Genomic DNA, 16,781 nt, shown 5'->3' on the forward strand with positions numbered 1-16,781 from the left:
TAAAGGTCCTGATGCTGGCCACCTGGACTCCTAGGAATGCTGGACATTACAGCTATCATTGCAGGAGATTAAAGACACCTGGATCAAAGCCAAAGATGATGACAGAGCAGGCAGAATTGTTTCAGTTCATTTTAAGTTAGTTTACTGCATAGATTTGTTATAAGAGGACGAGATTTAACTTTGAGAACTTGTAATAATAGAACAGCAAGTTGTCATCATGCAGACACGTTTCATAAGGAATAAGGGATAACCCTTGGCCAAATTGTCAGAGGCATTTGAAGAGTGATCCTATCTTGAATAGGGGCTGGGTAAAACAATGCTGAGACCTACTGGGCTGCATTCCCAGGAGATTAGGCATTCTAAGTCCCAGGAAGAGATAGGAGGTCAGCACAAGATACAGGTCACAAAGACCTTGTTGATAAAACAGGGTGTTGTAAAGAAGCTGGCCAAAACCCACCAAAACCAAGATGACAAAATGACCTCTAGTCATCCTCACTACTCATTATACACGAATTATAATGCATTAGCATGCTAAACGACACTCCTACCAGTGCCATGACAGTTTACAGATGCCATGGCAACCTTAGGAAGTTACCATATCTGATCTAAAATCGGAGGAACCCTCAGTTCCCGGAATTGTCCACCCCTTTCCCGGAGAACTTATGAATAATCCACCCCTTTAGTATACAATCAAGAAATAACTGTAAGTATACTCAGTCGCCCATGCCCCTGCTCTGCCTATGGAGTAGGCATTCTTTATTTCTTTACTTTTAATAAACTTGCTTTCACTTTATGGATTCGCCCTGAACTCTTTCTTGCAGGAGGTGTAAGAACCCACTCTTTGAGCCTGGATCAGGACCCTTTTCCCATAACAAAATGAAGGAAGGTAACTAACTTTGACTGAACACCTAATACGTGCTAAATGATTTCTCAGACAAGATCTCATGTAAATATTTCTAAATGATTTGATGATAATGTTAATGGCCTTCTGGCCCCCAAAAGCACACTGCCTCTTGGTCCCAAAAAAATGAGGAAAATATCCAGTTTGTGGAATAGAGGGGCAGGTAAGTTAAAAAAAAAAAAAAAGAAAGAAAAGCAAAAAAGGAAAGAGATACATGAAAAAAACACCATACATAGATAATCAGATCTTTTCCAACCAACCAAAGTAAGAGTTCTTTTTTAACTGCGCGGTTACAACTAACCAAAACTCAGGAAATAACTCCTGGAAGCAAACAAACTTAGCAGTGCAAAACAAGCGCGTCCAGTAACACCCGAAAAACACGTGGCGGGGGTGGGGCATCCGGTCGCAACCGCAGGTGAGACTCTAAGTCCCATCATTCCCTTCGGCAGCCAAGCCGGGCTGTTGAGGGCGAGCCGGCGCACCGCACGCTGGGACGTGTGGTTTCAGCTCGTGCGCCTCCCCGCGGGTTTGCGACGTTTAGCGACTATTGCGCCTGCGCCAGCGCCGGCTACGAGACTGGGGCCGTGGCTGCTGGTGCCGGGTGATGCTAGGCGGCTCCCTGGGCTCCAGGCTGTTGCGGGGTGTAGGTGGGAGTCGCGGACGGTTTGGGACGCGAGGTGTACGCGAAGGTGGCGCAGCCATGGCGGCAGGGGAGAGCATGGCTCAGCGGATGGTCTGGGTGGACCTGGAGGTGAGTGAGGTCGGCGGAGGGCTTGGGGAAGGCGAGTGAGGTTTCGCGCGTGGGACCGAGGAGCCGAGCCTGTCCTGGGAGAGCGGCGGGGGTCTGGGTCTCAGGTGTGGCAGGTTAGCGCCGCCGGCCAGGGGCGGCGCAGGGCAAGTCCGGAGGCAGGAGTCCTGCGGGCGTGGGGCGCACTGCTGGGCTGTAGGGCTTCTTTCCACAAGGGAGGAGTCCTCCGTGTGGCTTCCTCTCCTGCCCGTCCCTCCGCCCAGATGTGGACTTTTCCTAACCCTCTGGCGTCTCTGGGCTTGGGTCACTGGAGTGGGGGCGGGGGCAGCGGCTCTTCTTAGCCTCCCCCAACTAAATCCTTAAAGGACCGTAGGTTGTTAGAGTCAGACGGGACTCCGGAGATGACTCAGCCCTACCCCTCATTCCATAAGTGAGAACATTGAGGCCCACGGAAAGGATTCAACTCATTCAAGGTCGTGCTGTTAGTGAGAGTCTGAGTTGGGACCGGAACCCAATTCCTATCCCTTCAGGCTTTCCATGCCTGAAACAAGGGCTCCTCCCTCCGTTGAGCCTCAGTTTATATGAAGTGAGGATAATAACAGTAGTTTTTCCATTAGATTGTGAAGATCAAGTGATGTAATTAGTGTGAAAACTTTGTGAACTCTGTAGAAACGTCGTGGTGTTAGTTATCTCTTTCAAAAGTGAGTGATGTCAGCACCCAGTTTTACTTACTTTGCATCTGTCCCGGAGTAGAATCTCAGTGCTTGACAAATAGCAGGCCCTTGGTAAATGTTTGTTGAATAAACGAGGACTCGTGTTTAGTACCTTCAGTAGTTGGCCAAGGAGCATTCTTCTCTTCTGTTTCGGCTATGGGTTACAAGCTGACTATGTTTGAGGGAATTTCTGTTAAATAAACTTGGGTAAAAGAGGCCAGAATGATGGCTTTGTGTGTGTTATATATTTATTTTTAATTGCAGATGACAGGATTGGACATTGAGAAGGACCAGATTATTGAGATGGCCTGTCTGATAACGGACTCTGATCTCAACATTTTGGCTGAAGTACGTGATACCATGTAATACAGTCATACTTTTTAAAGGGCACTGGAGATATACCCATCATTTTTTCCAGCTTCTTTATTTAAAAAATAAGAAAGTTGAGGTCCATATGGATTAAGGTAATGTGCTAGGTCATGGTAGGGGTGGTACTAGAACCAAAGTAATCCATCTCACAGCCTGGTGAAAAATTAATTAAAAATTTAAATTAAAAAATTAAGCATTATTTTTTAATTAGCCATGCCAGAAATTTACAGAAACATAAATTCTGTCATTTACTGAGCGCTTACTGTATGCCAGGTACAGTTTCTAAGTGCTTTATACGTCTTTGTTCTTAGTCCTCACAGCAACTGTAAGTTAGGTTTTGTTGTAATGCTCATTTGATAGATGAGGACACTTGAGCATAGAGATGTTGGGTAATTTGTCTGAGGCCCCAGTGGCTATTTATTAGGGGAGCCAATAGTTTAACTCAGGCTGTCTCAGTAAGGTGCTCCTAGCAAGTAGGACAGCCAACTGTCCTCCCATCAGATTTGGTGACTCATGCCAGTGTTTGCGTCTTTATATCATAACCTTGACTTTAACTTGACTCCATATTTACAATTCTGCCTTTTCAACTAGGTCATGTGATTCTTCTAGATCTATATTAAGATTTTAGAATTTCTGTTAATGCACACCCATAAAGTATTCTCTTGTTGACAGATTGGGCATGGTTAAGGTTTTTGCATGCTACTTTCAACTGAAACATTTAGCAAAACAAATGAAACACACCTGCTGCATTTCAACCACTCATGAAACATTTAACAAGGATGTGACACCATCTGGTAGGGGGTGAAATCCCTGACCCTGAATAATTCTGTTTTAGACTGTCAGCAGTATTCAGAGCCAGAAACTCCAGAATAGGAACAAAGTAGGGATGTTTGTGGAAAAGAGAGTCTTGTTAAAATAAGTTCCTAGAGGGTAGCATTGATACGTTGCTGGCACCGGATAAATTTCGTAAATCTGCAGTTAACACTTTCGTTTGTTTTGCTGTGTAGGTAAAAGAGGTGAGGACGTATTTCTAGATGAATGACTGTGTTTGTGGAGTACCAGGCTTATCCTCCCCGCATATCAGCTGTAGGAGAATCATGAGACTTTGTATTTCTCATCATAACAACTTTTTTTAACTTTGTATAAATAAAGCCCTGATTTTTAGATTTGGTTGTTTTTTTCTGTTACTTGGGATTTACTGGAGATGAATAGTGAAGAGAAGTGTCTTTATTTTACCATCCTAACTTACCCTTGGCTGAAGAAGAGTGTTTCCTTTAGACTGTTGATATAATGTGAAATACAGTTTAATGGACCGGTAGGTTGATATGTACCCTGGAGGAAATTTGGCTATGTATTCACACAGCTGCAGATGAATGCAGCATTTGTAAATGGACTAAGTCAGATGAGGATAAAGATGTTTTATTAAAAAAAAAAAAAAAATTGGGGGCTATCAGTTCTGCAGTATGTTTTATTCTTTTATAAGAGTCTGAGAAAAATGTTTTATGTTGGGAGAAGAGCAGGCATACTACTCTGAAAATTTTTCAGTAGGTGTGGTCCCGTGGCTTGCTAAATTGGGATCTAGAATAGGTATCTAGCATTATATCTGTAGTAGTTTGATTTTTCCATCATTGTTAGTATTTTTTTTAATAGTATGAGTATTTTTTTTTCGTGACTATCATAAAATGTACGTTATCCAAGCAAAATTTTTTGTTTCTCTGCAGAGATTGCCAACACCAGTTTTCTTGTTTGGCTAAACCTCCTTTTTAGTAGTAGGATGTCAGGCGTATTTTAATTAAATTCTGGCCATTTCTTTAAGTGATTGCAAACTGTTTTTACCACCTTAGTAGTAATAATACCTTGAATTTTTAGAATACTTTTCTACCAGAGAGTTCAAAGAGCTCATATCTATAATTTCTTTTATCCTGTTAACATTTCTACGAGGGAAGGGATGCAGTTTATTATTATCACTATCTTACAGAGGGAGCAGCTAAGGTGACTTGCTTTAATGCCGCAGCTGTTGTTAACTGCCAGGACTTAATCTGAGAGACTCACACTTGGATATTCTGTGAAATGGAGCCGAGAATTTGAGGACCACTTTGTGTGTGTGTGTGTTTCAGATATCAACAATTGCCTCTTTAAATTTTTTTAAATATAAAAATACTGTTAAACAGTGTAACTATCCAAAGTGTATGTATAGTAAACTATTGGATTTTTGTCCTGTTCTCTTGCCCCATCTTACTCCAAGTTTACGTATTGTCTTGATATTTTGTATGCTTATATAAATGCGTGTTTTTTTTAAACAGGTGTAAATGAAATCATATGTATGCATATATGGTTCTGCAGTTGCTTTTTTCACCTGCAATATAGATACTTTTTTTTTTTTTTTTTGAGATGGAGTCTCGCTCTGTCACCCAGGCTGGAGTGCAGTGGTGCGATCTCGGCTCACTGCAAGCTCCGCCTCCCGGGCTCACACCATTCTCCTGCCTCAGCCTCCTGAGTAGCTGGGACTACAGGCGCCTGCCACCATGCCTGGCTAATTTTTTGTATTTTTAGTAGAGACAGCGTTTCACTGTGTTAGCCAAGATGGTCTCGATCTCCTGACCTCGTGATCCGCCCGCCTTGGCCTCCCATAGTGCTGGGATAACAGGTGTGAGCCACCACGCCCGGCCTTTTTTTTTTTTTAAAGAGATAGTGTCTCACCCTGTCACCCAGGCTGGAGTGCAGTGGCATGATCATAGCTCACTGTAACCTTGAACTCCTGAGTTCAAGTGATCTTCGTGCCTCAGCCTCCTGAGAAGCTAGGACCGTAGGGGTGTGCCACCATGCCCAGCTAATTTTGTTTTTTGTTTTTTTTTAATTTTGTGGAAATGGGGTTTTGGTATGTTGCCTGGACTGGTCTTGAACTACTGGCCTCAAGTGATCCTCCCACCTCAGCCTCCCAGAGTGCTGGGATTATTACCATGCCTGGCCTAGACACTTTTCAAAATGAACTCGTAATCAAGGGTTGACAGACTTTTCTGGAAAGGGCAGGGTATTAAATAGTTTAGGCTTTGAGTATAGTCATATGTTCTCGTCTTTTTTTTTTTTTTTAAAACAATCTTTTACAAATGTAAAAATCATTCTTAGCTTTCTAGCTGTTAAAAAATAGCTGAGGCCGGGCGTGTTGGCTCACGCCTTTAATCCCAGCACTTTGGAAGGCCGAGGCAGGCGGATCACGAGGTCAGGAGATCGAGACCATCCTGGCTAACGCGGTGAAACCCCGTCTCTACTGAAAATACAAAAAATTAGCCGGGCGTAGTGGTGGGTGCCTGTAGTCCCAGCTACTCGGGAGGCTGAGGCGGGAGAATGACGTGAACCCGGGAGACGGAGCTTGCAGTGAGCCGAGATCGCGCCACTGCACTCCAGCCTGGGCGACAGAGCGAGAGTCCGTCTCAAAAAAAAAAAAAAAAAAAAAAATAGCTGAAGCATGGGGACATAGTTTGCTGACCCTTGATAGATATCTGTGTCATCTATTTGTAGGCGTTTGAGTTTTCAGTTGTGTATGTGTGTACGTGTGTTCTATTTTGCCTTAATAAACAGTGCTGGGATGAAGGAGGAACACTTTTAAAGCATCCTGATCTCTTACTTTCTCTGATATGTATATTTAGTCCTTAAAACAGCTTAAACGTTCCCTCTGAAAGTAAGGTTATTCCTGTTGGTTCTTGGTGACTGATGGCGTTTCCCATCCACAGGGTCCTAACCTGATTATAAAACAACCAGATGAGTTGCTGGACAGCATGTCAGATTGGTGTAAGGAGCATCATGGGAAGGTAACATGACCAAATAACAGGATTGCTGCTTTGGGGATCCGTAAAAAGCTTTTTGCTCCCACACCTGAATCCGATACCATCGTTGGATGGTATTTTGAAAAGGCTTAGAGAAGATTGCTTAGCAAGCCTGGGAAACTGCTTGCTTGTTTGCTTTTCATCTTCGGGACCTCTCGAGATCATCTTCTCCTGAATGTCCTCTTTTTTTTCTCTCCTACATTCAGTCTGTCGCGAACGCATTGCGGATTGTCAAGTATTGCTCAAGTCAGTCTTTTGGATAAGGTTAGACATCAACTTTCAGAGAAGGGGGATTGCTGCTCTCCTGTTAATAGTTGTTTCTTCCCAGAGGTTAATATCCTTGGACTTTGAGCACCATCTTTTTTGACTGTGGAAATGCTATTAACAGTCAGGATCATAACTGAGTTGGCTTGGATTAAGGAAAAAAATGGTGCAAAGATGGCAGTTGCAATTTGAACTTGAGCTTTGAAAATGGTCTATTTGTAGTTATATTTGCCCATTTTAAAAGTGAAGTTTCATTTCTGGATGCCTTCGAAAACTGACTTCACATGTGTTTTTGGTGGGGGGCTGGGGATTCTCTCTTGCAGTCTGGCCTTACCAAGGCAGTGAAGGAGAGTACAATTACATTGCAGCAGGCAGAGTATGAATTTCTGTCCTTTGTACGACAGCAGACTCCTCCAGGGCTCTGTCCACTTGCAGGTAAAATCCAATCCTATGTATATCTTATAGTCTTCCATATGTAGTGGTTCAAGAGACTGCAGTTCCAGAAAGACCAGCCGAGCCCATCCATGTCTTCCATTTACCCTGCTTTGGGTTACACATCTTACTTTTCTGTTCAAGTTTCTTTGTGTAGTTTATAGCACGAGTATTGGGAAAATGCCCTGAAACCTGACATGAAATCTTAATAAAAATTTCCCCCATGTTTTTATGATGGAAAAATTTCACATGCACAGAGGAGTGGATTTAGTAATTGTTAACCTTGTGCCTTGATTGTTTTACCTATATTTTGTTCGACATTTTAAAGGAAATTGCAGGCATCAGGACACTTCATTCCTAAATACTTCTTCAAACATCTCCCAAGAGTAAAGACATTTTCTTATGTAATACAGTGTCATTGAATTGAAGATAATGAAACATTATTGAGTATCATATATGTACTCCACATTAGACGTTCCCCAGAATACTTGTTTTTGAACCAGCATTCAGTCAAGGCTCATGCATTTCATTTAGTTATATTTCTTTAGTCTCTTAATGTAAAACTTTCCACCTATTATTTTTCCCCTATGACACTGACTTTCTAAAGAGACTAGGCCTCTTCTCCCAGTATTTTTAAAGGGGTGACATTGCCAGAGGGAAGTTAATGTTTCTCTGAAGGTATATGTGCCTTTGTATATGTAAGTTGATGTGGTAACTAATGCTGTTCCTAAACATTTATAAAAATAAGTTTTGACATTAAGTACTAGAGCATATGTTGTGTCAATGTTTCCCCCAGCCAATGTGGCTGGTATGTGTTTTAAAGGTCTCATTTAAAATTTAGTGTTTTTAGTTACTTTTCGGAAACATGAATATTCATATGATTTATTGAAAAACTTGAATTGTAAATAAAGGTTTATCTACCTATGTGATTCAGTTAAATTGTTAGGGTTAGTGGTGTGAATTTTGTGACACTGGGAGAAAGTTTGCATATCTGGTATGACCTTAAAAAGTAACAAATAGATTTGTGCATTACATCAAGCATGTGGAATGATAGATTCGTCCTTCTGTTCATGAGAGGTCATTTACAAATTTATAATGAGCTAAACTGACTAAGTACTTGCAAATCTGTACTTGTAAGCTAATCACATTTACCCAAACCTGATTTAGAAATATAGAGGTGCTTTTAGGAATTGTTGGAATTTTAAAAAATCATCTCCATTTCAAATACATTTTATGAATTTTGATATCCTGTTGTATACTACTAGAAATACAGAGATGCAGTATGCTTCGTGTCTTTCTAGGAAATTCAGTTCATGAAGATAAGAAGTTTCTTGACAAATACATGCCCCAGTTCATGAAACATCTTCATTATAGAATAATTGATGTGAGCACTGTTAAAGAACTGTGCAGGTAAGGGCTATATTTAGGATCCATTAAATTACCTCATTTAGCATGTTTTAATTGAGAACTTGTGAAAAGTAATTGGATAGAGCTATAGAACTAAGGCCGCCAAGTGGGTTCTTATCTTCCTCATCCCATTCTTGCTTGCATAGGACCTTAACTTATCCTGGACTGGTGAGATTTGGGAGAAACAATATCAGACATGTTCCCAGTAAATAAGCCAATGCCTGGCACAAAATAAGTGCTCAATAAATTTTCTGGATTAATTAATATTATATGGAAGTCTTCTGACTGGGAACATATAGATGAAAAGCTCTTAAGTACTTTAGAAAGTAGTGGATCGACATATGTGTAAAAAACACACCCTAAAAATATACTCTCTCATGACTCCTGTAGTGAAAATGTACATATGGACTACTGAGGTCACAAGGGAAGCAGCATCTAACTGTGCTGGAGCAAGAGGAATGGGGAGTCAGAGAAACCTTTATGTAGGAAGGAAATCGCTTTGAAACTGAGATTTGAAGAAGAGTGGAAGTCTTCCAGGCATTTTGTTGAGGAGAGAGCATTCAGAGAGAGCAGACAGAAGTATAACAATGTGAGGGAGCAGGAAGCTAAGGCAAAATGTGTTAAATGAATCACAAACCATTAATGCTGGAATGCAAAGCATGAGGTTGGAGAAGGTGGGAGATGGGTCTAGAGCCTCAAGGGCTTGCATGCCATGCCAGTGAAGTTCACTGTGATCTTGCAAGGAATGGGTTCCTTTGAGAAAGTGTAGGTAGAAGAGTGAGTGATACGATTGTTCTGATTTGAAGGTGGCAAGAAAAGTGGTAGAGAGATAGAAAGGAGCCTTTTCCACCATCTTGGAGAGAAGAATGAACTGGAGAAAGGGCAGAGCATGGAAATGAGGGGCTTGTATGATAAAAATGTGAGAGGGTCAATTGACAGACACTCAGTGTTCAAATGAGGTGGTGTGAAAAGGAAGAGGTATAATGTGATTCTGATGTTTCTAGTTTGAGCAGCTTTGGTGGCTGATGGCAGTGTTCAAATAAAAAGAAGAAGAGAAGAGGAAGAGTATGGTGGATGGGGCAGGGGAGGTGCTGAGGATGATGGGTGTGGTTTGATGTATGTTGAATTAGAAGTGTCTGGTAGATTTTTAGATGCAGGTATCTAGTGGGCAGTTGCATATCCATGACAGAAACTCTAGGGAGGGCTGGGCTGGATTTCCAGATTTAGCAGTCTTACACACTGATGAGCTTGCTCATAGAAAATATACAGAAGAAAGAGAGGAGAGGGTGGAAGATAGAGGCCCTGGCAAAGAAGCAACTTGAGAATCATGACTCAAATGCCATTTTCAATGTTAATGGATTACTTGAAGGAGGTAATTATTCAGTGTATTTGAGACAGCTTCCTTTGAGAGTTCCATTTCTGCCGTGTATAGACGCTGGTATCCAGAAGAATATGAATTTGCACCAAAGAAGGCTGCTTCTCATAGGTAAGTTTGAGTTCTACCAAGCGCTTTCCAGTCTGACACGCACTTAACTCCCAAATTCCTGACTGCTTGAAATAATGTCCCTTAACTCTTTTTTCTTGGGGAAAAGATAAAGTTCGACTAGCATAAACATAACATTCTCTTCCTGTTAGGAATTCTGGTCAGATTCGTGTTCCATTCTGAGAGGGTTATATAGCCTTTATTGCTGTTTTAAAACTCTTAGATAGCTTGGTTTATAGGCATGATGAAACAATCTGTAATCTTTCTAGTAATGAACCGTGTTAACTTTTTTCCCACAGAGGATATGGACTGGCAGCCTTTTGAAATCAGAACACTTTGTGTGCAATCGTATAATATAGTTGCCTACTTTGACACTTGTTATAGTTTTTCTGATTGTTTCTCTTATGCCTGTAGCCTTAGGTACAAGTTGACAAGGAGTTTAAAGATCCTATATATTCATGTGTCCTGTACTGGTCTTTTCTTTTTGATTTTGTGGTCTTTCAGGAGAAACATGAAACCTGATGGAAGGTTTAGCAACTGACTTCTAAGGGTAGCATTTGTTAAACCATTCACTGAGCCCCTACGATGTACCTTGCACAGTTCTAGGCAAACAGAGAAAGACCAATCCCTGAAAAGTTGGGCATTCTCATGTTATTTTATTGAGTGTATGTAGACTATAGCACAGGCATACAGGCCTAGAATACCTTATCTGAAACAACTGGGGTATGTCTTGGATTTCAGAATTTTTCAGATTTTAGAAAGGTAACACTATGTCTGTATTGCTTATTATCTTGTAGCATCCCTAACAAGGTTTGAGAAGCAGCCCATAATAAAACACACAGATATTTCTGTAGTGAAACGTGTATATTCACACCAAATGGCATAACTAATGATGACTGTCAATAGCCTCACATTAAGATTGCTCAGGTTTTGCTACACAATAGGTTATGAAAGTACTGTGGGTTTTCAGGTATGTTTTGGATTTCAGTTTTGTGGATAAGAGATTGTGTACCATTATTTAGCCAGAGGCCATAATTTTGGCAGCTTCAGCTCTGACATATATCCAAGACCTGGGAAGAAAGCAGATGGTTGCCTTAGCCACGCAAATAACTGTCATAAAACTCTTGCACTAAAATTTGTGCCGGGTATTCTCTGGAAGTGGCCCTTGGCCCATCATTCAGAGCTTATTGATTTACTTGCACACTGTTCTAATAATCTTGGTTACCTGATTTCTCAGACTGCAACAGATGGGAAACAACATGTTGGAAGAAATGAAAGGCTCTTAGATGGAGGCAGGCTGCCACTGATTATAGCACAAATCACCATGAGAGGAGGTAGATCCTCCGGTATGGTTAGGTACTGTTTGATAATTGATGTTTATTATGATGACTGAGTGACGGCCTCTGTTCAAGTATGTCAAGTCTGTTTTGTTCAGGGGCCTCATTAAGTATTGCGCAGTGTTTCTCAAACTGTGTTCCATGAGCTGTTTATAAGTATTCTGCAAATGTGGTCGATTAAGTTTTAGAAATACTAAAATTTATTAATTTTAGAAAATTAATATATTAGAAATATAGGACAGCTTCCTTTTGAGAGTTAATAATACACATCAGTATATGAAATGCTTTCCAACTTTTTACTTCAGTAAAAAGTTTAATCTAGTTTTTCCTAAACTTATTTGACCCTGGAATTATTTTTTCTCCCGGTGGAACATGTCACCATCTTAGGGAACAATTTGGGAAAGTTTAATCTTTTATATTTTACCAATTTTTTTGTCAAAAGTTTATACAAAACATTTAAAGAAAATTGCTTTTCTGAAATGTTCTACTTTTGATGATGCTAGATAGTGACATGTACAGTAGCACCCATTGTTCTTAAGTCATTTTGTAACAGTCGTACTTTTAAAATGATTTTCATGTCCCAGTTTTGGACAGTTCATTCAGTGTGGTGTGTTTGCTTACAGGGCACTTGACGACATTAGCGAAAGCATCAAAGAACTTCAGTTTTACCGAAATAACATCTTCAAGAAAAAAATAGATGAAAAGAAGAGGAAAATTATAGAAAATGGGGAAAATGAGAAGACCGTGAGTTGATGCCGGTTATCACGCTGCCACTACATAGTTATCTGGAGGCAACTTCTGGTGGTTTTTTTTTTTTTCTCACGCTGATGGCTTGGCAGAGCACCTTCGGTTAACTTGCATCTCCAGATTGATTACTCAAGCAGACAGCACACGAAATACTATTTTTCTCCTAATATGCTGTTTCCATTATGACACAGCAGCTCCTTTGTAAGTACCAGGTCATGTCCATCCCTTGGTACATATATGCATTTGCTTTTAAATCATTTCTTTTGTTTAAATAAATAAATAAATAAGTAAATAAAGCTAGTTCTATTGAAATGCAAACCTTTCTGTACCATGTATTCTTTAGTAGTTTAATCATCGGGAGAAGATGGCTTTTTCTTTTTGAAGTGATATGGCTAATGTTTAAACTCTTGTAATGCAATTCGGAATGGGTTAATAAGTTCAGGTCAAACAGGAAGTGAACGTGTTTTGCTTTAGAATAACCATGGATAAGTTTAAAGAAGCAGATTTGGGCTCATTGTTAGAGTTATTGAATTAACAGCACTGGACTAGGCTACTCTGCTACATTCAGGGAATTCAATTCAGACGGATTCTATAACTAAGGTTTATTGCGAGTAATAGTTAGGGCTTATTTATATGCACAGCAGTGACTGCTTGGTTTACAGAATGTAAATAGCTTGCTGCTCTAGTTCTAATGGTAAGTAGCTGAGAAGGGATTTCGGTTGGAACATACTAACTAAGTTTACATATTCTAGACCACAGTACTAAAGGTGATTTCCTAGCCAGAGTGTGCAATAGAATCATCTGTAGAACACATCTCATTGCTTTGTGTACCTCATTCTGACAAATGCCCCTTGAAGTCAAATCAAAATTGGGAAAGGCCCACAGGTTTCTTTCCTTTCCTTGAGAACCACTAGGTGAGAAGACTTCTGTGGTGATGTCAAATTACATGTCTATTCTATTACAGATACGAACATAGTAGCACGATCTTGATGTGTGATAGTTACAGAGAGATCACTAGCTAGTAGATCAGAATAACCCCATAATATTTTCATTTGAGTAACGTTTTAACATGTACTAAGTTGTGTTACCTATACTACAGCTGTATCAGTGGAGAGAGGGATTGTAGTGTAACTTTTTCCAAACGAGTGAATTAAGACTGAAATTCATGAGTCTACTAAGAATGAATTTATGAAAACATAAGTCTGCTGATCTTTCTGACCACTTCTTTCTGGAATGGCATGGGTTTTAGCTCGTGCACCAACTTCAGTGTCTTGGAAGGCAGGATTGGGTAGGACAGTTGACCCTTGGACAACACAGGTTTGAACTGCAGAGGTCTACTTACATGCAGATTTTCTTCTGCTTCTGCCACTCCTGGGACACAAGACCAACCCCTCCCCTTTCTCCTTCTCAGCCCACTAAAGATGATGAGAATGAAAACCTTTATGATGATCCACTTCCACCTAATGAATAGTCAATTTATTGTCTCTTCCTTAAGATTTGCTTAACATTTTCTTTTCTGAGAGCTTACTTTATTGTAAGAATATGATATATATATATTGTTCCTGATGTTTGCATAAAAAATGTAATATCTATTACATATAACATACAAAATCTATGTTAATTGACTGTTTATATTATCAGTAAGGCTTCCGGTCAGTAGTAGGCTATTAGTAGTTAAGTTTTGTGGGAGTCAAAAATTATACACAGATTTTTGACTGCATGAGGGTTTGGCACCCCTAACCCCCATGTTGTTCAAGGGTCAACTGTAGTTAAGAACAGGGCTCTTGAGTCAAACTCTTAATTCAAGTTAAGACTCCTGACATACTGAGTGACTTTGGCAAGTTGCTTTTCTAAGTCTCAGTTTCCATATCTGTAAAATGAGGTTAATAACCTTACTTAATGGATTGTTAGAATTAATTTAAATGCTATTCATACAGTTCTGAGCGCAGCACAGTGAGCATCCTGTAGTGATAGCTAATGAATATTGATAATAAAGGGTACTATGATTAGTTACGAGGCTGGAGGCATTATCTTAAATCAGCGTTCACTTAATGCCTATGACTGCCTGCATTGTGCCGAGCACTGTTGTAAACGTCACCAATAGTGTGACCTTGACTTGGTTTAGTGTTTCCAACTAAAATTTGGCAAAAGGGTCTTTGCCCTAACTTGGCTTTCAGGAATGTTAAATTTGAATGCAATGATAGATAAGAAAACACTGGGCTTAAGAAAGGTTCATAGGAACCAGATACTGCTATTAATGCCTCAAAGTTTCTTCCGCACAACTGGCTGGTTTATTCACCAGTTTAACTGTTCAAGCCAGTTTAAAAATTTTCAACTCCTGGTGTTCATTTTAAATCTTACATGAACAGGCACCTTACCGCTTTAATGCTGTCTTCTGTATCTTAATTGCGTAGCTAATTCTATTGTCCTTTAATGGAGCTTGTGTTGAATTTTAATAAAATAAGGGGCAGCCTGTGAGTGAAACAGAACCAGTCTAGTGCGGGTATATATGAAGACATGCTGGTTCAGTGATTAGTTCATTATTTTTAAGTTAAGTTTAAATTTGTAGTGCTGTAGTGCTGGTATTTAGGATTTCACAGGGGAGTCCTGAAGCTATGAAGTAATTTCTGTGAAATGAACTGCAGTGCGAATTGGTTTAAATATAACTACAGCTTGAAAAATGATAAGTATATTTGCTTAGTAGAGCTTGCCATTCTTGTGCTCTTGGGGGGCCTCTCATTTGGTGGTTCGTTCTGTGCGGTAATTGTCCTGCAAGCTGTGTTCTTAGGATCGTCCAGGTGTATTTCCCCTCTATTAAACTCAAGGTGAATGAATCGGTACAGATGCATTTTGACTTACAATGGGGTTACATCCCAACAAACCCATTGTAAGTTGAAATTATTAAGTAAAAAATGCATTTAATACATTTAGCCTACCAAACATGTTAGCCTAGCCTACCTTAAATGTGCTCAGATCACTTACATTAGCCTATAGTTGGGCAAAATCATCTAACAGAAAACCTATTTTATAATAAAGTGTTGAATATATCATGTAACTTAATACTGTAGAGAAGGTGAAAAGCAGAATGGTTGTATGGGTAGTCGAAGTACGATTGAAATAATATGAGCAGACTCTAGTGCTTTTGCCAAGACACTGAACAGCAGTACTGCCTCCTGCACCCAGAGTGTTTGGTATTACCTGACCTAGAACATCTGGAGCCCATAGATCCTAACGAGCTTTTTGAGGAATGCAGGGCTGTCCTGGATACTTAACCTCCTTGGTTCCAGAGAGATTTTGTGGCTCCAGTAACTACCTACCTATTAGGGTCATGCAATGGAACAACTTCGTCCAAGCTCTTGGAAAGACAAAGACAACTTTGTACAATGCCCTGTTGGAAGCACTCAAGTGAAAAGAAAGGAAGCATCTCATGCTAGAAGAAATCCTATTCTACCAGCCTGATATATTGTGCCTCCAAGAGGTAGAACAGTATTTTGACACCTTCCAGCCACTCCTCAGGAGGCTGGGCTATCAAGGCACATTTTTTTTTTCCTCAAGCCCTGATCATCTTGTCTAAGTATAGAACAAAACAATGGACCAGACAGCTGTACCTAATTTTTCCTCCAAAACCAAATCAAGCTAGTGAACACTGCCAATATTAGGCTGATGGCCATGACACTGAAAACCAATCAGGTGGCCATTGCACAGTTCCTAGAGTGCAAGGAGTCAGACCAACAGTTCTGCCTCGGTGTCACCTATGTAAAAGCACGCATTGTCTGGGAGTAATTTTGATCAGCTCAAGGCTGTGACCTTCTTCAGAACTTGCCAAACGTCACTCAAGGGCCAAGATTCCCCTTCTTGTTTGAGGGGACTTCAATGCAGAACCAACACAAGAGGCCTAGAAACATTTTGCTTCCTCCAGCCTCAACCTGAACAGTGCCTACAAGCCCCTGAGTGCTGGTGGGCAGTCAGAACCCCCATATACTACCTGGAAGATCTGGACACCAGGGGAGGGCAGGCACACCCTGGATTACATCTGGTATTCTAAACATGCTCTAAATGTAAGGTCAGCTCTTGATCTGCCCATTGAAGAACAGATTGGACCCAACTGGCTACCATCCTTCAATTATCCTTCAGACCACTGGTCTCTGGTGTGTGACTTCAGCTTTAATGAGGAATCTGATGGACTTCTATAAATACTTGTTTTTGTCTTTTTAATCACAAGAGTCTTAACCAGATATGTTTCAGGAAACTGAAATAGGATAAGAAGTTGCCTAAGGAAGGAGGGAAACAAGGGAAGCTTCTGTCATTTCATTTTTTGTATTTCCAGCATGCCCTTGGGAAAGGATCCCTTTAGTTCACAAATCTATAGCCAAAAAGTTTTTGCTTTTGCACTCCAGTTTTGGCTTGTATTGTTTTATTTTCCTTAGCATTACATTTTGATTGTTTAAGGGCATTAAATTGACTTGTTTTAGCTGGGCACAGTGGCTCATGCCTGTAATTCCAGCACTGTGAGAGGCTGAGGCGGGAGGACTGCTTGAGGCCAGGAGTTTTAGACC

The 16,781-nt window shown here is 40.4% G+C and overlaps 1 protein-coding gene and 1 pseudogene across 5 annotated transcripts; both read left to right on the forward strand.

Moving 5' to 3' along the window:
- The first annotated feature begins 1,473 nt into the window (after window positions 1-1,473).
- On the forward strand, window positions 1,474-12,543 carry REXO2 (RNA exonuclease 2). Of its 5 annotated transcripts, XM_045370980.1 has the most exons (7): window positions 1,474-1,652; window positions 2,627-2,710; window positions 6,463-6,540; window positions 7,143-7,254; window positions 8,553-8,661; window positions 10,091-10,144; window positions 12,102-12,543. In XM_045370980.1, exons 1-7 carry the CDS (start codon window positions 1,506-1,508, stop codon window positions 12,229-12,231), a joined length of 714 nt encoding a protein of 237 aa, XP_045226915.1. In that variant the 5' UTR covers window positions 1,474-1,505; the 3' UTR covers window positions 12,232-12,543. The 5 variants fall into 5 exon arrangements, 3 of the variants coding, with proteins under 3 accessions (XP_045226915.1, XP_045226916.1, XP_065385074.1); XR_012423722.1 differs by lacking the exon at window positions 7,143-7,254; XM_045370981.1 differs by lacking the exon at window positions 10,091-10,144.
- A 1,684-nt stretch (window positions 12,544-14,227) lies between these two features.
- On the forward strand, window positions 14,228-16,552 carry LOC102145332 (nocturnin pseudogene; annotated as a pseudogene).
- Window positions 16,553-16,781: the final 229 nt, after the last annotated feature.

The sequence above is a fragment of the Macaca fascicularis genome, chromosome 14 (assembly GCF_037993035.2).
Source record: "Macaca fascicularis isolate 582-1 chromosome 14, T2T-MFA8v1.1".
In the NCBI taxonomy this organism is placed as follows: Eukaryota; Metazoa; Chordata; class Mammalia; order Primates; family Cercopithecidae; genus Macaca; species Macaca fascicularis.

Bases quoted from the DNA above. Each gene is read 5' to 3' on its own strand.
- REXO2 (XM_045370980.1), top strand. From the start codon at position 1,506: ATGCTAGGCGGCTCCCTGGGCTCCAGGCTGTTGCGGGGTGTAGGTGGG. The intron at 2,711-6,462 runs GTACGTGATACC...TCCCATCCACAG, and splicing joins ATCTCAACATTTTGGCTGAA to GGTCCTAACCTGATTATAAA. The intron at 10,145-12,101 runs GTAAGTTTGAGT...GTTTGCTTACAG, and splicing joins AAGAAGGCTGCTTCTCATAG to GGCACTTGACGACATTAGCG.